This window comes from Anopheles darlingi, chromosome 2 (assembly GCF_943734745.1).
Source record: "Anopheles darlingi chromosome 2, idAnoDarlMG_H_01, whole genome shotgun sequence".
In the NCBI taxonomy this organism is placed as follows: domain Eukaryota; kingdom Metazoa; phylum Arthropoda; class Insecta; order Diptera; family Culicidae; genus Anopheles; species Anopheles darlingi.
In genome coordinates, this window is record NC_064874.1 from 27,129,145 (window position 1) to 27,156,746 (window position 27,602).

The 27,602-nt window shown below is 47.8% G+C and overlaps 2 protein-coding genes across 7 annotated transcripts in view; one reads left to right on the forward strand and one right to left on the reverse strand.

Annotated features, from left to right (window-relative positions):
- The window catches only part of LOC125947888 (uncharacterized), a 329,870-nt gene that overhangs the window by 186,902 nt on the left and 115,366 nt on the right, over positions 1-27,602 (forward strand). The window lies entirely within an intron of this gene.
- LOC125947891 (TBC1 domain family member 1) lies at positions 1,080-27,363 on the reverse strand. Of its 6 annotated transcripts, none has more exons than XM_049673380.1 (11): positions 27,306-27,363; positions 25,692-26,248; positions 21,626-21,723; positions 21,332-21,536; positions 7,011-7,601; positions 6,731-6,930; positions 6,146-6,313; positions 4,466-5,389; positions 3,765-4,381; positions 3,544-3,695; positions 1,080-3,467 (listed from the first exon to the last, which is right to left on the reverse strand). In XM_049673380.1, exons 2-11 carry the CDS (start codon positions 25,809-25,811, stop codon positions 2,070-2,072), a joined length of 4,473 nt encoding a protein of 1,490 aa, XP_049529337.1. In that variant the 5' UTR covers positions 25,812-26,248; positions 27,306-27,363; the 3' UTR covers positions 1,080-2,069. The 6 variants fall into 6 exon arrangements, with proteins under 6 accessions (XP_049529337.1, XP_049529336.1, XP_049529338.1 ...); XM_049673379.1 differs by having other exon boundaries at positions 27,261-27,358; XM_049673381.1 differs by lacking the exon at positions 6,146-6,313 and having other exon boundaries at positions 27,261-27,358.

Here is a 27,602-nt window from a genome sequence, read left to right on the forward strand (position 1 = left end):
AGAGCAATAGACTATCCTTATTTTAGCTATATGGTTTTTTTTATTTGTTTTTTTTTGTTCCATCACATGTTCTTACCATTAAATATTAATCTAAATATTCTTCAGCCGTGAGATGGTGTTATGTACTTCTTTATTCCTTTTGTTAAATCCTTTTCCCGCAAGCTTTTCTTCCTACTGCTCTGGTTTGGGAAACGCTGCGCTAGAGAATAGCGCATCACGTCGCCTGTGCGTGGAGATGAAAGCGGGACAAACTCCTTCTTATTGTTATACGATTTTTTTAAATTAGTAAAAAAAACAGTCAAATAAAACCAAAACAAAATAACAAAACAGTTAAGCACTTAAGTGAAGATAGTAACCAATTAATATCAAGTGTTTCAAGTCTCACGGAAATGGTTACTTTTCCCTTGATCTCGTTTACTACTTATATCATTATCATCAAATTATTGAAGGCCTGCTAACAAAGCTCGAACGTAGCTGATTATAAACGGATCAACCTAAAATGAGGACGCATAAACTGAAACATTTTTGGACCGTTTAATCCAGTTGTGTTAAAACTTTAAAACACCTTCAGCGTAAATCGGCAGCGTATCCGAGGAAGAGGTTATACACGGCGTAGAGTGAAACATTTTTTGTATGTCTATATATAGAGATATATATGTTGGTTACACTGTTCATGGTACATTCTGTTCAATATTTACGGTGGCTGATTGGCTGCTGCTAGCTTGAAGCGCGAAAGAAGCTATCTTTTCTGCTGTTAGATAGCTTTATTGGCGTTAAGCGCGAGTGCAAAGTTGCTGCTGGTTGCGAGCAACGCGTTTCCTACCGTCACAATTATTTTTCACGGCTTCCCTAACGGCATAGTATTCGTCACATTGATTCAAGACGATTGCTTTGATTGCTCTTATTTCTGGTTTTTTTCAACTTCCGCAAAAACCCTACTGCAAATACACACATAGTGTCACACACACACACTCATACACACACACATTGAAATATGTAAGCTTGTTAAGAAAAAGGTTCTGGCGAAGAAGCAAGGTAAACTTGTACCAAAAATATACACAACAATAAGCTTGCTGCTATTTGCTATTACGTTGTTTTTCTTCTGCTGATGTATGTTTCCGCTTAATGAAACACTGGGCACACGTCTGCGTAGCAGTAATTTTGTGGAATCATTTACAAAACTCAATCAAAGACATCAGAGCAACGTTACTATCCCTTGAAGCCACAGCGTACTTGAATTATGAGTTTTCTACGATTCCTGTACTTCACCCTCACTATTTTCTACACATTCACGAGAATTATACGAAGCCTTACTTCTTGGTGGCGGCGATGGGTTCTGTTGCAGAGTTTTGTTTTTTCAGTGTAAATTTTTCTTCTCTCTTATTTGTCTTAGCACATGCTATGCCGACATACCCTAGCCCTAGCTGCAAAAGCGATAAATATATATAGAGTGAGAGAGTATAGTGTTTGCTACTAGAGAGTATGTTGCTATGCGCGGCTGCTTCGATTTCATCATAAATTTAATACATTTCTCACTATGTGGTTTTTTCATGCCATCGCGATAGCGATAGCGCACACCCGAAAAGAAGAAAAGGATCCTGGAACAAACTGTAATAACAATGTCGATCCCTTTTTTATATCCTTTCTTCCTCATCGTCTATGCACGCCAGAGTGTCCTGAGACAGCCCGAGCGCAATTGGAGCAGGCTTGGCTTGGCTTGGCAGGCAGCAGGCTTGGATTGAAATAGTAAAAAGGCCTACTTGGAAACAACGAATCATCGTTCGATACTTCCGTTTTGAGAATCGTCTATAAAGCCAGCCAAGTGAAATCAGATTTTATATCCGTCGTCCAGAACCCCTTGTCTGAGCTTCACGATCCAATCCCGGGAATCCCGCATTGTGGAAGAACCATAGATGTAGAACACTTCCAGTTGCCGTTGAACAATGATGACACAATTTCTATGCTTCTCCGAATGTCCCAAATGGCGTAGCCTTTTCGCTGATCTACTCCCAACCATCAGTAGCAGCATTACACCGAAACGTTCCTGGGCCGGCTGCGGTACCGGCCCGTTAACTCCGATCCATCGCCGTCTCAGGCCGCGGATCGCCGTTATTTGCCTCACTGACAATCGAAGAGACGGAACCATGACGCGATTGGGCCCGTGGTTTCAGTGACTTGAGCTGCGTCGTACCGTTGTACTGTACCGATACATCGCCACAGCTGCTGAGTGGATGGCTGTCAAAGGTGGTGGTGGCGGACAGCGGCACCAATGGTCTACTTTCGGCCACCATCGGTGTCGTTGAAGGTGCGTGCATCTGGGGACTGATCGGTGTCGCAATACCACTGTCGTCGCTGTGGTTGTTTGAAGTGCTGCTCAGTATCTTCGTACCTGTGCCGGTGCCCATCGATGCAGGACCACCCGCTGAGCCATGCTCGGGGCTAGTGTTGCACTCCTCCAGCTTATGCAGCCACAGGCTGGCCCGTTGCTGTCGAATCTGGGTGAAAGAATTCTGGAAGTAGGGTTTTTTCTTCGTCGGCGTACCGGCTCCACCCGGTCCGTCCGCTTGTTCATTAGCCTCCTCCAGCACGTTCAGTGCCAACCCCAGATTACTGTTGAACGAGATCGATTTCCCAATTTTACGATCGACAAAGATTGGCGAGCGTTTCTTTTGCGCTTGCAGTTGCTGCTGATGCTGCAGGTCCTGCATCTGTTCCAGTATGCGACAGATCTCCGCTGGTAGCACGGTGTCGGATTTGGCCTCGACCGTCTGCTCGATATAGCGAGCCAGCGTGTGCACGGTGTTCTCGAGCGTTTGAACGTGAGATTGTAGCGACTGGATCTGCTCCTGCTGCGCTAGTCGCGTTTTCTCCAGCTGCATCAGACTCGACTGAGCGAACTGGAACTGCGTGGCAAGCTGCTGGTGATCCTCCTTCAGCCGCTTGTATCCCTCCAGATGGTGGCTCTGAGAGGTCATCTCTTCCTGCAACACATTATATTCGACCTGGTATTCGATCAGCGGTCGCGAGAAATCGCACTGGAACACATTCCGAAAAACCTTCTCCATCACGCCACCGTCAATCTTCGGTACCACGTTCTTCAGGTAGCTCATGATGTCCTCAAAGTTGTCCCGCTGAAGCAGTGCCTCTCGGTGCACCTCGAGCAGTGCGATCGCGCACCGGAAGATGACGTCGAACGACTCGAGAAATAGTAGATCGAACACGCGTACGACAAAGCCGAGCGGGAAGTGTGAACTGAAAACTGTCAGTATCCACGGAGCGGCGTACAGCGTCGGCGAGATGTCGTGCTGGTCGAACCAATCGTACAGTTCCGGGATGTGGTCCTTGAGCAGACGTGAGAGCTGGTAAAGCTGCAGCTGAAACTGCTTCATGTCCGGCAGATACTTGGCCCGCATCTGTCGCCGGAACATCAGATGTTTGAGCAGTTCGAAAGCGTCCGCTTCCTCAAGCTGCATTGGGCAAAGGGAAATGGTTTCGTAAACATCAATACACCGTGGTGGAGTTGGTAAGAATGCATAGACTTACATGCAACAACAGAACCGCACAGATGAAACCCAACCCCTGACAGTAGCCTAACTCCGGATCTAGGATGGAGTAAGCCTTCAGCAGGTTAAACAGTGACAGCTGGCCTACACCGAGTGCATCCTTGTAGTACTTGTGATCTGGGAAAGTGCGACCTAATAGACAGAGAAGCATTTAAGTACCGGATGGATTTACCACAACAACGTCTCGTGCGCTACACATACCCAAATCGATGAATATTGCGTGCTGATGCTCGGTCAGATTGTTCAGCAGCACGTGGTAAGGTGTGTTGAAATTCGGGAAATTGGTCGTATCGACCGGTGCCGATGCTCGGTGTCCATGCTGTTCTGCCAAAAACATCCAGATTTCGCCACGCCTCGACCGTGGCACTCCGTTTTTAATGGCCTGATAGAGAAGGGACTGATTCGCGGGCAACCCTCCTACCGCACCCGGTGCGCTCTTCTCCAAAATGCTATCCCACTGTTCAGTCGATCGCTTATCACAGACCGTTATTTCGTCGTACTCAAGCTTCACGCGTTTGATCTCGTTCGATTTGATCTCATTCTGGCGTGCCTGCAGGTGAGCATTTTCCTTGTCCATACGGTTCAGGATGATCGTCTGCTTGATACCGACACGCCACAACTCACGCAATTCCTCCCGCGTACGCTTCTTTTTGGTAGTCTGTTGATGATCGCCAGGTGTTCGGAACGGTGACATGTACTCCTCCGATCCGCTCTTCATGTTCTTCGATGGTGTCACCACACGGTGCAGCATCGCTTGGCGCCACGATCCGGTATGGCTACTGTTGTGCTCCCTGGGGCTGTTGCCAACTTTAATGAAGCTGAAAACGGAGAGACATCGTCCGGAACTCACTGATTGTTGATCACGCTCAGAGATGACAAACATTACGGCTACAATTACTTACATGTCCATCATGGGAGATTTGAGCTGCGGAGCTTGTGATCCAGCTACCGAAGAGCCTGGATCGCTGTTTAAGCGCCCCATAGAGGGACTGGAGCCGATAGTCGACGCCCTAGCTCTCGGCATCGGTTCCAAGCTTCCATCCTTCAGTTCTCCAGCCGATGCCGAGTCCTTCAGTCCACCATTACCCAGGAAATCATCACGACTGGTGCGCCGTTTCAGCAGATGATCGAACGAGCTCGTTAACGAGCGTTTTGCCTTCATGAAGATACCACTACCACCCAAGTACTGGTTTAGGAACTCGGTCCTGTTCTCGACCGTATCATGCACGTGGCGCTGCTGTTTCGATTCGCAGTGTGCCCTCAGCAGCATCATCAGGAACTGATTCTGCTCACCAATACTCTGCCCACTAGCCTCCTCCGCGCCGTGATACTTCTCCATCAGCAGCCGTTGCTCGTCGTCGGTCAGTGTCGTGTCGATTCGTTTGAAGATCATGTACTGCGTCTTCTTGTCGCTCAGTCCCTCGATGTCGGTGCATAACTTGTGGTACCACAGCATTGGACAGTGCTCGCAGGAGAAAATCTGAGCGGCAGCCCGGTCCTTCTGCTTCTGGGCCGAACAGGCCTGGAAGGCTTGCGAGATCGCCATCACGATATCATCGGCCACCTGCTCCGATTGGCACTTGAACACGTACCCAATGTAACCATCATTGTTCAGATCCCGGCAAATGATTCCAAAGTGGTCCGGATTCTTTTGTCCATGCACACAGCTCGCTACGTCCCGGAATCCCTTGTGCAGCAGCACCTGCTTCCGGTCTGGGCTGATCAGTCGCAGATCGCTCTGCCCGATGAGAAACACCATCGTACGGTTTTGTTCTACCACCGGTAGCGAACCTATCGAGGCGGAACGATCGCGCCTTACCGGAGCCCTATCCAAATCGTATCGGAGAATAGAGGAATTAGTGTTTGTCTTGTATCTAACAGGTAGATAACATGCAAATTATTATCATTTATGGCATGGGTAGTCCCCAATGTGCTAATATACCCATGCTATCAAAGTTCACAACGTTATAGTAGCCATGGATTGACATTACATGACCTTTGGCTTCATTGATATAAACAAAAAACAAACTAAACCATGGTGTTCACTAACTGAAACAACCGTGGGTGGCCAGTACTTGGCTAGGCGAAGTATGGCAGGTTATAAGCTCGAAACTACTACAGCGGGTTAGTGGCGCGAGTTGTGAATGTAATGAAAAATGATTCCCGGAAAATATTAAACTAGCGTATGATTCGCATACAAATCACTTCCCACACGATTAGAAATGTATGTGCAACATATAAACAGATATAAATTGAACTCTAAATGAATGAAATAAACAGAATAATCTACAAGCACTCTGATCCGTTGCCGATTTTCTGCTTGTAGCCGACTATGGAAGACAAGTTTAGCGACCGTGGATGCTGGCTTGAAGTCGTGATTCATTCGAACAGCGATCTCAACATAGCTCCCAACGTCTATTGTATGAAACGTGTGTGTGTGCGCATATGTAGGTGTACATGCTGCATCGTAGCGAAGCCACACGCGTGTCCTGCCAGCGTGCCACATTCCCATTGCTTCATTAGCTAGAAACGCCCGCGAATCAACTAAACCATGCCGATCACGGATGGCGGGAACCACTTACTCCTCATCGGGCGATTTGCTTTCTCTGGTCGGCACCGGCGTTGTTGGTTTCTGCTTTTCGGCAATAGATGACCCATCACCACTAACACCATCACCACTTGCACTGGATACGGTAATGTTGTGGCTGTTGTTTTTGTTGTTTGCGTTCTCATCGCTACTACCGTCCTCGCTAGAGAGATGATCGTAATTAGATGCATACGTAGGAAAGAGACAGGTGGAAAGAGAGAAAGGGAGAGAAAGAGAGAGTGGGATGGATAATAGATGATTGGTGAGGTGCTACCCCGCTAGTGTTGATTAGGATATGAATATGTGTGTATGTGTGGAATTAGTTATTCCTTCTTGAAACCATGACACTTCAGAACCTACAGCGAACCCCTTCGTCTTGACTCATTCATTAACGGGCTGAACCGATGGTCGTGGCCTCTCTGATTGACCTTCTCGCCACTCCTCCTCTCCGCTTCTTAGTATTCTCTTAGATTCTTCTTGGATACACGCATACAAACACACACGCACAAACCATACACTAGCCGCATCCACTTATCGAGCGTAGAAAGACCGCCTGATCGACGCTACCACCGTTACTTACATTTTCTTCGTCGGAAGATCAAACTGACTGACGCGCCTGCCCTGGAAGACTGATTCGGGTAGTTCATCATTAGATGGTGGCGGTGATGGCCGGGGTATTGACTCGCCGGTCACAACTGTTGGTGGTTGGGCGTTCGTCTCGGAAACACCATTCGATCCAGCTTCAGCAACCGTAGCACCACCACCCGTGACCGGTATGTTCTGTGTATTGCAGGGAAATGATGATTAGTCCGTGTAACGAAGAGAGACGCTTGCGGAATGAGTCGCGCACGAGAACCCACCTTTCGTGATGCATCGAGCTGCTGACGCAGTTTCTCGGCATCGTACGCCTTGAACTTAGGCAGCGCATCGTCGATGAAGGTGTACGGGACGCGCTTGTGCGACACTTTGATCTTGCCCACGTACAGCACCTCGAAGAACTGCGAGTTGTTGGCGGAGATGTCGGGCAGCGAGGAAAGGCTGGATGAGATGCTGGATGCACCACCACCACCGGTTCCAGTACCAACGCTGGCACCGCTCGCCGAGTGATTCAACCCTCCGGAGTAGCTCTTTGAGGTGGCCAGCCGATTAAGGGCGGTGCCATTCTGTTGTTGCTGGTGATGCTGATAACCAACGCCGGGGTGGTTCTGTTGGTTTTGATGCTGTTGTTGTTGATAAGCCACCGTTGGGCTACCGTCGTGCTGTGCGTGTCGCATCTGTTCCGACAGTTTCAAGTTGGAGGCCGGTGTTGAGTGAATACCCTGATTGCGCAGTGCCTTCTGTAGATCGTTCGCGTTGGCGCTCGATGAGACGATACTCTGTGGGATGCTGCCCATGGAACCGCCGGCACCGATCGTTGCCGGATCACGCATCTGCTGCATCAGCTCGGCCATCTAGAAGGCGACAAGAGAATCGAGAGAAACTTTAGCGAATGTCCCGATTCAGGAATAGAACACGGAAAACGGTCGACAGCGATCGTTGCCTAACGCTGGCATGATCGTAAATGTTTTGCCTCGATCGCTACGAACGCGGTTACCGTACGGAACACGGCGACCAGCGAGATAATTAACGCCTCATAAAAGCCACCTCTTTACCGTCGTCACATTGCCATCGCCATCTCCTTCCAGCGCACGTGACGTTGCGTGTTAGCAACGAACGGGCTACACCCTACCGACCCTACCTGCCATTACAATTGCGACACACTTGTCGAAGGGGGCGGGGGCACACGTACGTGGGTCTTTTGTCCGAACGAAGCGATGCGCGAAAACTCATCTCGAAACGAGGTAGAACGGCATGAAGGAGGGTAGTCGCGACGTTACCAACCATTCACGAGGTTAAAGTTCCAGCAGCGAGACAACGACGCGATCTCCATACCGAGACACGTGAGTACAGAGCTGACAGACAATTCGTTAGCAAACCAGCAGGCGGCGATTTGCCGATGGAAAGGTTTCCACAGAGACCACACCAGAGTGTCTATTTTGAGAGTTTAGAACAAATCGTTGCAATGCGATGATTGGGTTTTGAATTCCCTTCTTTAGCCCTCCTGCCCTCTCTTTCTATTCTTCTTTTCCAAGACCAGCGATGATCGCAGTAACAGTTCGCATATTTATAGCTTCAGCGTACTGTTGCATCGTGTAGCTACTGTGTGGATGATCGGCCATCGTCTACAGCGCGCGTATCTTGGGAGTGATACCACCACCGTTTGACACGTAGTTGTCAGTCGCGCACGCTCATCCCAACCCATCCCCAAGCGCATTGCACATTCGCGTTGTTTACTTTCGCCGCTAACAGCCACATCAAATAGATGGTTTGAGCAGTAAATAATATTTCGTTTCTGGAGTGGGATACAGACATAACGGATACGATAAATAGACTTGGTTGATGAATTCACTAGAATATGCCTTGTATTAAATATGCCACTGGAAGGCGGGGCAATGCTTTCTCAATAAAGTTACCAGACATTTCTATATCACTCACTGTCAGATGCATCCCATTAATCAATACTTTCCATTATGCTTTCGTCAGACAATCCCTTTCAAATAAACTGAGGTAATCCAAATGCAAGGAAAATCGGCAAATGTTGGGTTATACAACCTGCTAACGGACATGTGTTTCCATGGAATAGAAACAATGTGACTTTCCTGAATATAACGCTTGCTTGCTATGTGCACTTACTATTCCACACCAATCGAGCCACGTAGCAAGCCATCAAAGTACACAATGATTTGAATGTCGCAAACATTCGTTTGTCTTTGATGGAATCCCGTTCAGATAGTTTGAACCATTTCAACGCAACTCTAACTAGTGTAGAAGTTCATAGTTTTAAATTTGATCCGCTGTTTTAAGAAGTACGTTGAATAAAAAATCTTAAGATATCTTCAAGGTGTATAACTAAGTGAAAATGAAATAGGTAATATGTGAATTCAGACGGGCATATGGCAATTCCAGTTGTACTACCCAAAGAAGCCATTGCGAATATGTATCTCGGTGTGCAATAATTGTTTTGCGCTCCTTCGTCGCTTGTCTTGGGAAGCGAAACCACACGTGTGATCAACATGGACAGACTTGCACGCCTAGCGGAAGCAACATCGTAAATTATGAAACCAAAAATAAATGCACCGTAAACAGTGAGACCCGCAAACAGCAACAGATGGAGAGAGAGAGAGAGAGAGAGAGAGAGAGAGAGAGAGAGAGAGAGAGAGATGGCGAGCTCACTTTGTGATTTCAATATTTGTAACTAGGAACTAACTAGAACTGGGTAACCAAGAAGAGAGGAGGACTGAAGTGAAGTTTCCGTTCTTCTAGAAAAGAAGTGCCCATGATTACATCAACAAACACTTTGTATGTTCCATTTTAGGTTTCTAAACCAAACGTGCTTCACTGTAGGCAACAGGATAGGAGATTGTGCTTCCTGTGTAGTGGCTGCATCTGGCCCCTGTGCTGGTTCAATCTGGTTTGAAGCGTGAAGATGAAACTTCCCGTGATCTAATTATACGTAATTGAATTTTCATTGTTCACATCCGAACCGCAAGCGAACCGAACAGCGAATGAAAAATCAGCACCGGGATTGCCACACTTTTGGGCTTCGCTGCGGCTTGAAGCGATTTGTCATCGTTCATTATGGCTAACGCTGAGCCTGTTCTTAATTCCAGCAAAACACGGATAGGGACGTAAAATACCGAGCGCGCGGATAAAATGTAAATTTCAATTGGAGTCAGGCAAACGGGATTCTAAAGTGGTTCCAAAAGCCACAACTCAAGAGATTTAATTCGTTTTATACAAGCAAACCTTCAAAATGCTGAATTTGAAATCAAATCGTCTATCGAAAGCTCAGAGAAGTAATTTCAACTTTTCATCTGCACTCTTACATACCGCTTACAACTTACACCGTTTCCTTTGCTTCACTCGAGCTAATCTTTCTCACGGAAAGCAATATCGAACTCTTTCCCATACATAATACTGCTTTCAGCAGAAGCCTTGCTTCCGGTATTCAAATTAAATTCCGGCTTTATTCATTTCCAAAGCTTTGGGGATCGGATTATAAAGCTGCCAAGCAATAAGGTGCCCAACACACGTGTATTTTCATGTCTGTAGTTCAGGTGCAGATGTAGGGCGACCTCAACGATGGTGGCGTTACTTCTGAAGCTTTTTTCTGAAACTCAATCATCCTCGACCAAAAGGATGCCGTAAGGAAGGATCCATAGCGGCAAATGGTAACGAAAGGTTATTTTTAACTTTTCTCATCTCCCCATACCTTCTGGCGGCCACCCCTTTTTGATCGCTTTTACCGCTGGTGGGGCTGTTCATTAATGGAAGGATATTTTTATGTTCCCAAGCAGGCCCTATGAATTTCCGGTACAGGATGGTATGTGAGTCTGCCTACGTGGTACAAGCAGATAAGGTTTGGGAGAGCACATTTGGCAACGCGGATATACCCGGCGACTATCGCTATCAAATAATGAAATGAAAATGGAAACGGTCCTGCGGCGGACAACACTTGCTACCGCGAAAGGTGAGAAAACGGGACGTTAATATTTAATTTTACTTCCGTCATATGGCCCACATTTGGTAGGATCAAAGTAAAAGTACCTTTTCATTCCAGTCCCGGGCAAACCAGTCGTTGCCGCAAACATCGAAGTGTCACCGCTAGGCTGAGACTGAAATCGAGCCATGACACGAGAGTTCCAATGCCGTGTGACCTCAATTATAGGCTAATGGTGAAAAATCGGAAGAACGGCCCTGATGCTGATGATGAAGCTGGCGAAGAGTGATTATGAACGGCGCAATGTGTCGATTCTATGGGCCAGACTGTTACGTGACGGTGATTTATGACCAAGGAATACCTTTAATACCCAAACAATTGCTGCTGGATACGGGTGCAGCGCATGGACAAAGGCACGTATGGCGGTTGGTTTATGTATGTCAGCCCTTTATCAATGCATTTTAACCGTAATTCAGGTTTAATTTGACTTCATTTTCGACATCACGAACGAGAAGTAGAAGCCGAGCAGTTGAAGCTTCAAACGTAATTAGCAAATCGCTATGACCTATGAGCTGTAAATCATATTAAGTTTTGCTGAAGAATGTTGTCAAATGACAGAGGATACCCTCAAGCATGTTAAGGCTTCTTAGGCCCTTCGATTGGTTAGACAGAGATAGAGAAAGAGAGAGAGAGAGAGAGAGAGAGAGAGAGAGCGAGAGAGAGAGCGAGAGAGAGAGAGAGAGAGAGAGAGAGAGAGAGAGAAAAATGATAATACAAAACAGAAAACGAAGGATTTCGAATGGGACTGGTGAAGTAAGCGAAGACTTTCTATAAATAAGTAAGTTCCAATGCTCACGGTAGGTGAATTTGTTAATTAATCCCGATTATATCTCAATATTTCACAATATTTGCCATCATTAACCAATTGTTCGTCTACAGTCTACTCCAGTTCCCAAGACATGCTGTAAAACTTTTAAGGAAACCTCTGGCCCATTTCTAGATTTTGCCAGCCATAACTACTAGCCCTTGACATCTTTTTGCAGGACATTGTACAAGCCAGTGTTTTATGAGTACCTGTTGAGAGCAACAGGGGGAAAAAAACTTTGCTGTAATGATTCTAATTAAACTTTATCGCTGATGTTCGGGAAAACATCAGCCAACAGTACTTACTTAACGTTACCGAGCCCAAAGTCTGCAAAGTAGCTTCGCGAAGAGGCATATCGCCGGTTCAACGGTACCGGTCAAGCAGCACTTAAGACCATCGTTGCTTGCTCGCTAAAAAGGCTCATTAATATGAATGCTCAAATCGAGCATCGAAGAAGGGAACATTGCGTAAGCCTCCACGCGCCATTTCACTATCGGTCGATCGGTGGCTGCTGATTTAAATTGCCAACTTGAAGTGAATTATTAATGCAAGCCCTCTCTTCGTAAGAGTGGCCGACGCCGGCCATCCGTCGTCAGCACGGGATCGATTTCGCTCAATTGCCGCTTGTTGAATATGTTGCTACTTGGAGTTTTTTTTTCCACAAAAAAAAAGAATCACAGGAGAAATGCACGAACCATAAAACGCGAGAAACGATCAGATCCGACAACTTGCTTAATTTCGCAAACTAGCATGAGCGCTTTCCGCCTTCCTGTCGTTGCGGTGTTGGTAAACAGCACTTGGATTTACGTTTGAAAGTGATCCAGGAGATGGTACCACGTCCAGCGAACTTCCTCTTCGGCAGCATCATTACCATGCTGGACGTTCACGTTAGCCTAGTATGCAGCCTAACGTATCGATTGCCATTAAATAGAGATTTGTGCTTTTACCAAAGAGATCCCATCATAGGCACTCTGCTACGATCCATACCATGCTTCATGACCAGATGCCACCGGGTGCCACCCTTCGATCGGGGAACTGTTTTTGGCAATCGTCCGTCCGCGAAGTGACAAAGATGGAAGAAAGTCATTATTTTTAGATCTCGTTGGAAAGAAGGTGTTTTCTTCGTTTTTCATCCGGCCTCCGCTGGCCCGATGTGGACAAAGTGGTGAGAGCCAGAAGCCTTTTTGCTGGCACATTCTGTGCTCTCCGCGAACCGGGACTTGAAAGTAAAAGCCGATGGGGTTGGGGGGTCTGGGGTTGAAATCAATATAATGACCCGTCCGGTAGCTACATCGTTTGGTCGCCTTGTGTGAAAGGTGTGCTTCGAGTGCGCACACAGTTGTTGGGGAAGCAGCAATTTACTGGGCGGGGGCACTGTCTGGCCTAATTTTCTGTACTACCCTCCGGTGTTATATGCCATAACACCCGTCGGAGTGACTCGGCAAAATGGTCCCCGTTGGCATGGGCCGTTGTTGCCCACCATTGTTGGTGTTCCATGTCTACCACCCGTTTGAATGTCCTTCGTTTGGTGGTCCGATCGCTTGGTCGGACAGTTTTAAAGTACTACTTTGCTGTAGCTGCTGACTTTCCGGTGAGCGAATGAATTTGTTGTTACAACAGTTCTTTCAAAGACTTTCAACATAATTATCCTGCGATTCGATGCTCGATGCGGATGCATTTATAGCAAAAGTTTATGAACCAACGCCTTCATATTGTGTGTGGGATTGTGATTAAAAAAGGGCCACATAAAATAGGTTCTACTTCCTGTAGGGTCTTGATTAGAGCTACTCACCGAGACCAACACAGAACCATGCGGGGCATTCACATCTGATGCTCGCCGACAGCGTCTCGTCAGAGGGCTCTAGTGCGTGGTGTGTGTGGTGGTGTCATCGCCGAGAAGCGAAAACTTTTACCATTCCGGTTCCGTCTGTCGTTTTGCAGTACTGCTGCCTTATTGCCTCGCTCTTCTCGCTCGCTCTCTGCCCGTGTTCTCGTTTACTCTCGTTGGGGACTGTGTTCGTGTTCATGGTTTCCCTAACGATCGTTCGTGAGGAGACAGCTAGGCACCGAGGACGGATAACACCAGCCCACTGTACCACCCAGGAGTTGCGTTGTCAGGATTGCATTTATGTTTAAATATGCTCGCGGATTAAGCCGTCGTCGCCGCGTCATTGTCGACGGATATAAGCCCGTTTCATTTCGTAGAAAGCTTATTTAGTCGACCGCTGCTAACGTTTAGCGGAGTATGCACGGTTGGAGCACTGGTTCGGTAAGCGGGCAGTCGGTGAGAGGGCGAGACCATTTGTTTCTAAAATATGAAAATCAGTCGCAGCCGCAGTAGAGCGTCTGTTGGGATGGAGACTGGTATTTACGGTGTATACAACGGTCCCTTCCGATTGCTGTTTGACTGACACCGCATACTCCAAACGAATGCTAGCTAGACGATTTGGCGGCAAGATAGGAGATTGGGTTCCTTCTGGTTCGGTGAACACCAAACACACTGTCCCCGTAGCTGGCCTTGATGTTTACGCAATCATGTCGAGCGAATTGAATTGAAAAACACTTCGTGGAAATGTGATTCTTGCAACGTGTTGCAAAGCGTTGCAAAAGGTTGTGTGGCCTTCAATTTGGAATCGCAGAGCGATTGAATGGAGCCCATTTAAGGGTTACGTATTTAATCTTTTTCAATCGCACCTCTTCCTCTATGACTCAATACATCTCACACCTTCAATTTGTATTGAATAAAAAAAAAAACATTCTGGACTGAAGTCGGTTTCATGATGCCATTATATGTTTTGTGATTCCAATATCGTTTGATTCCGTGAAATGTCCTTCCTGAGGTGATCTCCTAACAACCAGTTGCTCATTTCGTTAGCTTCATCCCTCGCAACATCGCCACACGCAGCTTAAATTGTATTAGTAATGTATTGCGAACAGTGCGATTTAAACAACAACGCTGTACGCCTCGCTTATCGCATAAGTAGTTTAGCCGGGAGACACTTTCATTTCGAGCAGCACAATTCCCGAAGGCGAACCCTCGGGTCTCTGTTTCACCCAACTCCCAGCCAGATAAAGCAAAACAACTCCATCGGTGGTGAAAGATAAATTGGTTGTGATAAAGTTGGCAGCATAAATGTCGCGAGCCAGCAGCCAGCCTGCCAGTATCGTCACAGCAAAGGCAACCGAAGCAAGCACCGTCGACCGCCGGTTCCGTGGGGTGGGACGATCATGAATAAATTATACAACTTTCGGGCGCCAAACCCATACGCCCACCCGCGGTAGCCGGAAACCATCGGAGTATCGAACAGCGGTTCGACCGATGGTTGGATCCCACGACCGCACAACCTCCCTGGAAGGTGCGGATGAGTAGCAAAAAAAAACCGATTTGCTGTTGTTGTGCCGTGCTCTTCTACCTCACGGACCAATCGGCCCACGGCGCCAGTGGGAATAATAATGAACAGAAACAGGATCTTTGGCGAAATCGGAAGGAAACCGGATCCCGCGACCAAGCCCCCGGCGGGGATGGTGTGCCACTAGTGTCTGGGCCCGGGCTTATCGATTGTGATCCGCGTAGATAATTCGCTTCGGTTCCGCTGAATAAAGCACGCTCGATCATGATGCTGGTGATGATGGTGATGATGATGATGATGATGCGAGTGATGGTCGTGATCCGAGGAAATGGAAGATAAATTTTATTCGCACCCATACCCTGCCGTCGCTTACTCATGCACGCGTCTAAACGATCTCACACACCACAGTATCGGATGGAGGCGCCAGGTAAGCGTTAAGCTCCGATGGAGGCGCCAGGTAAGCGGTAAATAAAAGCGGCCAAGTGATTGGCGAATACTAATGGCGACTGGATGCGGCATACTGGCAAGAGCGAGAGCACTCTACCCTTCGCTTCTACTTACATTTTTCTTCATCCGATAGGAGGAAGCATCACTCCACGAGGTAATCATGGTGCTGTCTTTGTACAGTGGAAGGGTAAACATACTGATGCTTCACTAGTTAGGTGGGCAGCCGGTCGGGCCCCCTTTTGCGCCTTATATCACGCAATAACGGATCCCGCACCGCGTGTTTGCGCACACACGCACACCAACTCTGCTCGTGAATCAGTCACGGATGACCATCTGATTCGAACCGATGGTTGGGTGGGATGAGAACGAACGCGAAACAATGGCACCAGCACTCAATCAGTATCAATTGCTGCCAATTAAGTCAAACGCACTATCCACTTCACTAGTCGTCGGTGTGCGCCCTTCCTCGACCGATGACGATGGATGGTCGGCTGGTTGGTTGGTTGGTTGGCAGCCTCACCGCTCGCCTCCGTTTCCGTTGCCAATTTTATTGATTTGTTTACCCCCTCGAGAGAATATTCGCGTCACAGTCGTGCGCCTTCCTATTGAACATGATTTGTATGGCTTCTCTGGCTCGGTCACCTTTCGAGGGTTTCTATTTTCCTTTTCCTCTTTTCCTCTTTTTTTCTTCTTTTTCGTCTGTTACTTCATTGTGTGCCCGGTAAAAGTTTGCCCGGCGTATGTGCACTTCATCGAATCCGTCCCACCGGAATGCCTTGTCACGTCGTCACAATGGTTAACACTCTGTCTCTGACACTCTGTATTGTCTGGATGACTCTTTGGTCGGTCAAGAAGAGTCGTCGATAGTCGATGCTACTAGGGATCTATGCTACGTTGGTGACAGTTGTTGGCGCGGCACTGGATGCCAGCACTTTAGCGTCAGCAGACGTGGTAGGCAGCGGGAAGAAGATTCTATGAAACGTTAGTGTTCTTTTCAATCAATGATGATACGCAGAGCACATTGTGTGCATTGCAGCCAGTTGTTTCCGATATTGTGCCTGTCCGTCGATACGCGCACAATGACGACCGTGTTGCCGATGTAGGATGCTACAATCGCTAGCGACCGTGGCAGCCAGCAGCACCTCGGCTCGGTCCAATCCGCCACAATCCGAAAACAATCCGTGACCGAGTTGGCCTGATTTAATGAACTTATTTAAAAATAATCACTCGACCACTCGTCCGATGACGAAAGCGGCGTGATGGGACACCACACCAGCAGTGGGTGGTGTTGTTTGCACAGCACACACAATATACTCGCACACGGACACACACATACACGCGCGTGCACGCGTTTGTTCACGATCAAGTGCACTGACACCGTGGAAAGTCGAGGAGCTAAAGAAGTTTCAGAGAAACGAAAGCAGAACGAAAAATATTGTAAAAACCGAAACACACAACTCGACACGGACACGGACACGCTTCTATGGATTCATCTGACGGAAAGCAAAATTCAAACCAACAACCGACTCGCTGGTCACGGGGCATGGAACACCGGCTGGCCGAACAGGCACACAAAGTGCCGGAAGGATTCCCTTGACACTGATGCCACCGGAAGGAAGCATCAGTTTATCGCCAACACCACGGCCCACCAGCAGCACCAGGGCGCGGTAGAAGTTCCGTCCGTTTCGTAATACGCGGTACGACGCAATCGAGAACAATCGTACGGGAAGGACGAAGCGGACTTAGCGTCTGCACTTAGTGAAATTAATTTCAACCCATGCCAATCGGTCCGGAAGTGGATGGCTAACAGTGTGCAGCTGCTTCCTCGTCGTTCGCCGCTAATAACATTTACGGAAACAACTTTCTCAGTTGACGCACACACAAACACACGCACATGGCGCACCTTTGTCACTATACCTACGATCTGATCATTGAGATAAATTCGCAACGCCGACAACTCGCTTTACCTGTGTCAAGTGTCAATCTAACCATCACAACACGCGAAATCCAGCTGTTTTGGATCTAACCTTACTATTTACCACTAACGAACAAATTATTGTGGGATCCGTACTCTCCGCCGTAACCGATCGGTCGTGCACGGAAGACTGTGTCGCGAAAGCAGCTGCTGTCACCACCTTCGGTACCATCGCGATTCGAGCTGACCGAACTGAAGGAAAAGTGAAACGAAATCGAGTCCCATTCGAGCTCACGATCAGATCGGAAAACGATCGAAAATTCGTTCTTTTGCCACTCACACTCGAACGTCATTCTTGTCAGGAGCTCAACAGCTCGGCACATGTGCGTATGTGTGACTGACGTTAGTGTTTGTTGGCTAGTGGTATTCTATTTCCGAGATTCACCGCGCTCCTGCTCGGACACACACGTCACGTTGATGACAGAAGGCCTTTCATTGCCTACTCCGCGCTTACTGCGCGAGTGTGTATGTTTAGGTACAGAATACTCTAGTAAGCCCCGACGCCTAGTAATCGATTGCCCACAGCAGCGTTAGCAACAGTAACAGCAGTGACAGTAGTAACTGTAGTTGGAGTAGTAGTAGTAGTAGTAGTAGTAGTAGGCCGCCACACGCCGTTGCCGCATACAGCCGGCTGTCATCATTGAAATTGGTTCTTCGTTGCGAAACAGCATCGTTAAAGTGCGTGACAGTTTCATTGCTTCAGGGAAACCCTCATGCAGAACTGAACACACAACACCCAAAACGTTCCAGTGACAGTTGGTGGTATTACTTTGGGCGACACATTTGGTGTGGCTGACGGCAGACTGAGCAGACGAATGAACTCTCTCGATATTTGAAATGAAAACGGATGCCTGAGGGGCCAATCAGAGGCAAATGCAAATAAAACACAAATTTAATTAATTCTCAACGCGTTTCGATTGGTCCAGTAGGTTTGATTGACTGTTTACCAAGGATCGAATGATGGTGGCGGATTTATTGATTTTGTCACTAGCACTGTGTAGCAAAATGTGGGACAGGTCATGGGAGAAATGTTAATTAACACCGATTGTGAAGGATGAAACAACCACAGATGAACCGACGCCTTCTCGAGGGGGATTAGTAGTCAGCAAAAATCATAAATGAATATCCGTTACTAATACCCGACCCGGAAGATAAGAACAAAATAATAATCCCCCAGAAATCGGAATAATTTGACCGAAACGCACTGCACGGATTCATCAAATCCGCGTTCTGCGTACCGTAGAGTTGGACTTCTCGTGGTGGTCCCAAAACACCACGGTTAAAATGGCGACCTGGATCACGCAAAAAAGTTCGAGTCACGCATCGGCACCACCAAAAGCCATCAGCCATCATTTCGGCGGGGACACACGATACCGAGATTCAAATCACAGTTCGCACGATTCGTACGGTGGCTGGTAGGGGCTGAGGTACACTTGAGTTGCGACAGTAAATGGTTTGACGTTCACAGGAGCAACCACTCGACCCAAAACGGCCAATGTCCCCTGCAGATCCCAGGAGACCACCTGCCTGAACCGTACACCGATCACTCGGTAGTATTCACTTTCGCTCTGCCGTTGGTCACGCGACGCTCGCTGAATGGGATATGCTTCGTACCAACCACCTCACCTCTATCCGGTTGATGATTGTCCCGTTCTTAGCGGTTCTCGGCCTCGGCTAGACCGTGGGCCAGGTTTCGTGACGCCATGACGGTAGAACAAAGGCAGTAGTAACCGTGCCAGAACCGTGGAAATATCAACAGCGTTCGGTGGTATCGGTGTGCAATCAAACGGAACTGGTTGTGGTTAGTGGTGCGCGCGAGGTATTATTCAATGCAGAGAGACTTCCTTTTTCACTGTCCGTTCTGTCAGACGAAAACGGAGACGACGGTATCAACCGTATTTGCAGATTTCACCAAGTCTATTTCCTTTTATTCCTTTTTACACTAGAACGAAAGCAAGGACATTGAAGGACATCCAGCAAAGTGTTGACCGCGCCCGGATACCCAATGCTTCGTTCACAGTTGTGCATGTAGTACAACAAATCGTGTTGTAATGCATCAGATCAGCTGTTCAATCCGGATAACAGAACTTTACATTTGGAATTAAAAAACCAGAATAATATTGTCTTCGTATTTTTTCATCAAAATACCAAAACTATATTCAACTTAACACGTCTGTATATTAATAGCACGAAACAGATACTGTGCTTATAATTTACGAAACTATTTTTGATTTTCGATTATACGTAATTATGTATGGCAAGTATAAGGCATGTTTCTAAGGTACTACGAATTTTTAGTATATTAAAAAATTATCAATATTCTATCGAAAAATAAAGACCATATTGCTCTGGAAAATACGGTGCTCGTGGCATCAGTAACGATGTAGTAATCCTACGTTAGTTGAGCACTAGGTTCATCCTTTTTATCCAATGTTTATGTCTTCACGACCTTTTGCTAGTATAGCACAACATTTAAACTCGTTAACTGGTTATTAGAACAACTAGGACACCTGTTAGCTTATGCTAACAGAACTACAACACAATATCGTTCACTCACTGACTCTAATTCCACGGAGAACAGAGAAGTAAATGGATCAATAAGCATCGGATTACTCACTCCGAACTGTGAAGACAAATCATCAACTTCTGGTCTGGTTTCCGAGATAGCGAGTAGAAGGTTAAGATAATGACCGAAATGGACAGTAGTTGAAGCGATAATGGATGGTATTTACTATTCAACGGCCCGTTCTTCGATGGCACACGGTTCCATTTGCGATAATGAGCACAGTTGCAGCAGCAGCAGCCCGGTTAATGAGCTGTTCAAAGCAAGGGCAGCCGTAGTGGCAACAGCAGCAGAAGCAGCAGCAATAGAAGGATTAACAGAATGGCCTTGTGGTTGACTGGCTATGGGACGATATCATCATTGGGCGCGACACTTGACACCAGCGTCAAATCGTGCGGTGAATCGAAAATAGCGAAACCAAACACGAACCACCGGACCTAGCACCGGGCTACGCGCAGTATCGGTGACTAGCCTGCGTTTGCAGCTCGCAAACCAGAACTCTGCTACCGCGGCCCAATGATGATAAAGCCGTGGTGTCGCCTATGTCGATACACGATGAATCAACGCGCCAGACACATAACTTTCGGCAGAAGTCAGCGGCAAGAGCAACATCGAAGCTAATCCCCGAGGCACTGGGCTGAATGAGTACCGACCGACAGTCCACCCGACGGCTCGGGGCTCGGGTTGGCTAATGAGATAATTTACATACCAATCGGGCCCTTTAACGATTCTCGGACCGGCCGACCGGTGACCGGTTTGGTCGAACCATGTCTCTCTTTACTTCCTGTACACCATCGGCGGTCCGTAGTCACGCTGGAATGAAATGAAGTCATCCCTAAGGGCCCTAAAGCACTAAAGTTAAGTTGAGTTATATCGTCCAGGTTCGGGAGTTCCGGGACTCGGGTTAGACCAGTTTTCGAAGGGATTTGCGTGAGCGGGGTCTATAGAGACATACCGGAGGGTCAAATTGTTGCGCACAAATGAGAGGTAGAGGAGTGAAAGTAATCAGCTATCTTCTCGTAGACAAGGAGCTTAGGCAGGTTCGTTCCACAGGTTGCGTCCACTCAAAGAACGCAATCTCATCTATGCGTGTGGTGCTTTGTGAATAACTGTCCACAGAGGGAGAGGGAGGGAGGGGGGGGGGGGGTCATAAGAAGGCGGCAGTAGGTAAGTGTTAAGCACTTTTATGGTTACGGCCATTAATCATCATAAAACCGGTGATTGTTCCCGGTACGAAACACGATGATGACATGTTCGTGTCATGCTGGAATTGTATGCGCATACAGAACGAGCCTGGATGGACATAGGAACACCTCTAAGGTCCAACAGGTTCAACAGACAGTTCTTCGACACGGTATAACCGAATGTGATAGCCTTCTGTCAGCAGCAGAAAAAGTTCCTTAGACAACAGTAATCATACTAGTACGAATATATTACGTACCTGTTCATACTTTTCACACTCGTAGAAGTGTATGTGCAGCAGCGGATCCTGTGGGTTCTTCAGCAGATAGATCAACCCAAACTCGGGACCGAACAGTTCCGCCACATTGTCGTTGCCGATGGTGATGGGCTGGGGCCGTGTGCTTGTCGCCTTCGGGATGAGAAAGTCCGCATTCTTTTTGCCCTTCTCCTGCTTCACGATCACCCTGACGAACGAAACGAAAAAATTACATAAAGTGAGAAACGGTTTTACCTTTGAATTGGTTTCCACCATCCCGGGAATGCCGAATCTTACCTGCAGTAACCAAGTATGTACTTGAGCTTGTGCTCGAATTGCAGCTCAAAGTCCGTATTGTACGCTGCTAGCACACCATCCTCCACACCTACCGAGAGCTGGAAAGAGAGAGAGAGAGAGAGAGAGAGAGAGAGAGAGAGAGAGAGAGAGAGAGAGAGAGAGAGAGAGAGAGAGAGAGAGAGAGAGAGAGAGAGAGAGAGAGAGAGAGAGATTGAGCAACGGGGTATAAGATTCGAATCAGCTCGCAGGCAATGATAAATCAATGTGCTCCTTCTTCTTCGGGGTGGATATCGGATGGATGCAGTTTGCCCTTTGGGAAGAGCACGATGGGCAAACGATCGACCATAGGATACCAGCAATCCCTCGAACCGGCCGATGTGGGACGTGCGCAAAGACGTCCAACAAATGATAGGAGTCGAAAGCGCTGAGACTGGCATTAATGGTAGTACATTGTGCCATCGAACACAGTTATCCGTTTCACCATTGGAACGGAATCTTTTTCAACGGGGCCTGGCCAGAGCATACGGGAGAAGCAAATTTTTGGAGAAGAGAAACAGAAGTGAACCGAACAAGAATATTCAATCGAGAGGTTCAAGAACAATAGGACGAATTTAATATTAAAGCCCTGCGATAAGCGATAAATTGACGACAAGTTATTGCCACCGGCTACTACTGCCGCAAACATACCGCTTGCCGGTCACATTAACATTCGTCCGGGCCAAAGCACAAATCATCCGTAAGCCAAGTGCTCCGTTCGTTATTGTCATCCAGCATGGACGCTGGGACACAGTTTCCACCACACAATGGAAGAACATTGTAATATCCAATGTACCACACGCGTGCACACGTGTCCTTCGTTCCTGGCGGCTTCGTTAGCAGCTCGATCGAATCTGACGGACCGGAAAACGGAAGTTCAACTTCCAGTGCTCTTGAAACCTGGCTGCGTCGACTACAACACGACAGCGTCTCGAGATGAAGTTTTAAAGGTAATGCGCTGGAAAGCTGGTTTATGAGCGAACGAACGATAAAGCCACTTGTCACTTGTCGTTTGCACGATGACTGCACGTTACGACCTTCCCAAACACCCTGGATGACATGTGTAGCGTGGTTTGGTTGATAGCGGAGAGCATCTGCTGTACCAATAGTGCGTTACAGCTTCACACAACACAGGATTTGCCGTGCTACTGGATCGCAATCCTGGGGTCGCTTTTATAGGTCCATTTCCAAACGTTAGGCCTCAAGGAAACAGCAAACACTTTCACCGGAACTCTCTGTCCGATAGGAACTGGTCAGCTGAGGCGATAAGTATCCCTTCATTTTCACACGAAAATCCGTCCCACCGGATCTAGGAGCGTCTTAATACATCCGTGCACTCGTTCCTCTTGAGGAGTGAAAAACATGTAGACAAAGAGCGAGAGTGAGAGAGGAGCTGCTGCCACTAATTGGATGTGTTTGGATGGGAATGTGCCGGGAATTCCGTGTCGATTTAACGACGACGAGCTGCTCTCATTCCCGAGCGAGGGCGATAAGGGCTTTATTTTCCTTTCTGGACCATTTTCTTTTATTCCTTTTACCGCCATCTTACCAATCTCGCCCGTCTTATTTGTGGCTCTCTGTGTGGTGGGCACGTCGTTGGTCGGTCCATCGGTCGGTATACCCCCGGGGGAGTAATAAATCCGTGCACTTCAAAGGCAGATGCAGAAGAGCTGTGACTGTGACGGTGTAGAAGACGGTGTGGAGGGCCGTCATACGATTGTCTTTGTGCAGCATGACGACACGGCACCCATAGCCGAAGAAGCATACGGCTGTTTCATGTTTGGTAGTCATCACCAACGGGGTAAAGAACATGCTAGCCGTCACTAGGATCAATATTTGTACCGTTTTTTCATCCGAGTTCAAAGGATGCTATCCAACTCGTGTGATTTGCAGGAAAACTATGCACCTACACCTTGTGCAAACTGTTCCTGGCCACAAGCGAGCATAGAGTGCCACAACACGCCACATTCAGCATAAACCCTTTCCACAAGCCTGCCGGTAGCAGGTAGCAACACCCTGTAACCAGCACACTCAGTCTGCATTTAAAATGAAAATTTAATAACATCCCCCTGCTCTCCACTGTTTTGCTACAAACGGCCCTTGCCATAATTAATTTCTGAGGCAAATGGCACGGAATGGATGCCATTAGAGATGGCACTCGGAGGCGCGCACTGGCTACCACCACCAGCCGCCTGCTTTTAGTAGCACTATCTCAACTTACAGAACCGCGCGTGCTAACACCAGTGCATAGCAGCCACCACCTCTTCCATCACAGTAGTAGCTGCGATCGAAAAGAGGAAAGAGCAGTAGTTTGCCTTCATAACATCATCACTTAGCTCGTGTACCGCTAGTATGGTTGCGGTTGGTAACGAACACGAAGGCCAACTCTGCTGAAGAAAGGACTCTCCAAACACTTGTGCTGCATCCAGCGCACAGCAACACTTGGAAAAGCTTTTGTTCGCTTCTGTTATGCAAGCAGAGCTGAGCAAAGAGAGGTTTGAAAGTACATCCCGTAGATTTAGACCAACCAGACCAGAACAACGGAACTTAACTGCATTAACCACTCCACTCACTCACTCTCTTTGGCCACGGAACAGGCCGCTATGAATCAGGACCACGACTTCTTCGCGCTACTCAGCGAACATCCCTCCAATGGCGTTCGCATTGCAGCGACTTCTTCGGCAATGGTAAGCAATTACGCCCTCATGGTGCCCGAGAGTGCTAGTAGCTTTCGTAAGCGACGGGAAATGGAAATGGATTCATCCGTCGCGACGATTTGTTTTGTCTTGCAACCCCACCTGCTTGGTGCTGCCAACTCGAAGTCTAGCAACGAAACAGAATTCATAATCATTAGCCTTTACGGAGCAAACCATGGGCCGGTTCGAGCGAGATAAGATAATTTCATGATCTGAAACCATTATGCTACGCAGTCGATTGTAAAAACGGACGCCGCAGCAACAGTGGAGCTTGGAGAGTTCTAGCATCAAATTGTGTGATCCCGGAGTCGTATTCTCGTTACTCGGTCGATGAAAATCATAAAGCTCCATGGTAACAATACTCGTGAGGATTCGGTGTTCTCGATGGTAGCCGGGTAGCAGGCCGAATTATCCACCAGTTTTTGCAATAGCCTAGGTGTTACGTTACTCAAACAAAACAACCTTCGTTACAGGACCTTCGTTCGTCCACACTTCGACACACTCAGAAGTTTTGGATCTCTTCTCGCACACTCTACTCCGCCTGGTGACATAAACCTGGCGGATCCACATTCCTGACCGATTTATACGCGTGCAGCACTCCAGCGCCCGTTGGGACACGAAGCAACAAAATCGCCGGAAGCAAATGGGACAGGGAATTTGATCGAAAAATAAAATAAAGTTTCTCCCCTCCATATACCGCCCCATGATTTCAACCGAGTTCAGAGAATGGCAACAACGGGACACAACCGTTGGACCGGTGGATGGCAGCAAGATAGGAGTGATGCGTGGTGTCAGCAGCACACTGTTTCGTGAGGCCGTTTGACTTGTTCATAATTGATGAGAACGTAATCTCGTTAAGCGGATGAATGGGTTTCGGTGTGCCGCCGGAGAGTATGGCGCCGAACGAGCATAAAGTTGGTCGACCTGCAAAACACCATTCGATAGCGAAATGCGTGTATTCGCGATGGGATGGCGAGGGAGGAGAAGGGTGGTCAAATCGATATACAATATCCTAAGCAACAACGAGCGAGCAACGGGGCTGTGGACGTGTTGAAGTTTGTACAGCAAACTGCACGCCTCTCGGACGGACAGTTTCGACAGCTGGCCGAGCTGGCGGAACTGGCCGTCCAAAAAGAGCCGCTATGATGGTGGTTCCGCAAATTTCTCCCCCTTTTTCCCGTTGGTTTCAGATCCTTCCGATTTACTCGGTGAAGGTCTCTCCGCCTCGGCAGGGGGTGGTCGAGTAAATTGGCGCAAGGTCCCCTAAGCGATAGTGGATGCAGTAGTGTAACGCGGTCGCTGTTGGTGCATTGAAGAGTGCCGGAGAACCTTACCGTTACATAACTCTCGTGGTTCCGTATGTCGGCGATGGACCACGGTAGCATGGCAGCCGAAAACCGGGGATCGACCGAAGCGGATCCCCTCCAGGTGAGCGTCGTCAGGCGGGTTTTCATAGTGGCCGTGGGTTTCGTAGCGGTCGTGTCTGCGTTTCGGTCCAGCTTTCGGCTGGCGCTGGAATCTGCCAGCCCACTCTTTGGGAACGCTAAACAACGGGTTGCTTCGAACGGCGAACGACGACGTCGACGACGAAACTGCTGCTGCACCACGGTTCGGATGGCAGGTGCAATGGAATCCCGTTGCCCTGGTAATACACTCAGCAGCACGGTACGGCAACAGTCCCATTCACGACGGAACCATTTACGAACACCAAATCCGATGCAGATTGCGCAGCTTTTATTTGATTTTCGCTGGCTGGAATATTACTTTTTGCTCACAGACCTCCGCAGCGAATTACACGCAACACACGTCGAAACATCGAGATACACGAACGCGCACACAGATCACACCCACTGAGATTTCACTACACTTGTTTGTAACTTGTGCTAACTAGCTGTGGGTTTTAGGAAAATAGAAACTTTTATTGTTGGTTTCAAATTCACTGTTTCACGACAAATTAAACCGTAAATCGCAGTCTCCTGAATGTATGCAAGTGTAATCACCCTTTTGGATGACGGCCTAATTGGTAGCTCTCTTTCTCCCTCTCTCGCTTTGGGCGAAACATTAATTTTAAACCTTCGTGGATCCAACGGATCAAACAAAGAAGGCGTCGTGTGAAATGTTTTCTCCAAACGATAGCTTGTGTAACATGGGATTATCAATAACCGGACAATTTTTTTCTAAGAACGTTTACGGTTTTCCCTTTTTTTCCTTTCCCTACGGCCACTTTCGCAACCCTGTAAGGAAAGTCGATTTTCTCAAGACGCAGTGAAAGCCGTTTTCACCAACCACACAGGCCGTTCCGTTTGGCGAAAATGGATCGATAGCTGAAGGCATTTTCACCCCATAGCCCGAGCACACAAGCACAAGAAGCTGTGTTTCGCGGAGTCAAATTGCTTTGCAGAGGAAAAGAACTTCGGTTCCAGCGCGCACACACGACGTAACCTTTACCAAGGAGTGCCGAAATCGCATCAAACACTTTACTGCTCGCTCCCTTGACGCCCCTTTTGATGCTGTAATTTTCGTTTTCAGGTTCAGTGTCGAGCAAATGTTCTGGCAAGAGGAGGACTCCCGTTGGTCTCTGCTTGCACGACGATAACACCCCAGCAGCAGGATATAGGGGAATGGATGGAACACAATCCTTGAATCACGAACACGAAGGGTCGGGAGACCATTCGAATCCGTTTCCTAACACCCCGCACACTCTGCCGCTGTTTCTACGTTCTTCGTTCGCATCTTCGAAAGGGCGAGGGCTCCGCGGCACAATTAGCAGACCGTGGTTATGTTCAAGCAGCACCGCGAAAGGGGGAGTTTTTCACGCCGATGCACTTATGCGTATTGCGGTGTCCGTATAAAATATCCGCGTCCGCAAATCGAACCGAACGAACCAAACGAACCAAACGAACCTTCTCCGGTCAGCAGCTAACTCAGAAATTCAACCCTTCACAAACCGTCCATTTGAGATGTGTGCAAAACAAAAACTCCGAAATATGCTGCTTATGCTTATGCGGCGGTTCAGGTATGCTCAGGTGTCGTCCCTTCAGGGCGGCTGAAACAAATTTTGCGGCCGCCGTCCATACCATGTTGACAGCTATACCCAGATAGCACACCAGTCGTGCGGGGTAAAATGCAAAAGCCAAAAAAGGGGAATGCTTATGCTGCAAATTCTCTTCCAAAGAAGAGATAGCCAATTGGAAGTATGGTGCATTTTTACATAATGCATTTTATAACGATTATCTCTAGGATTT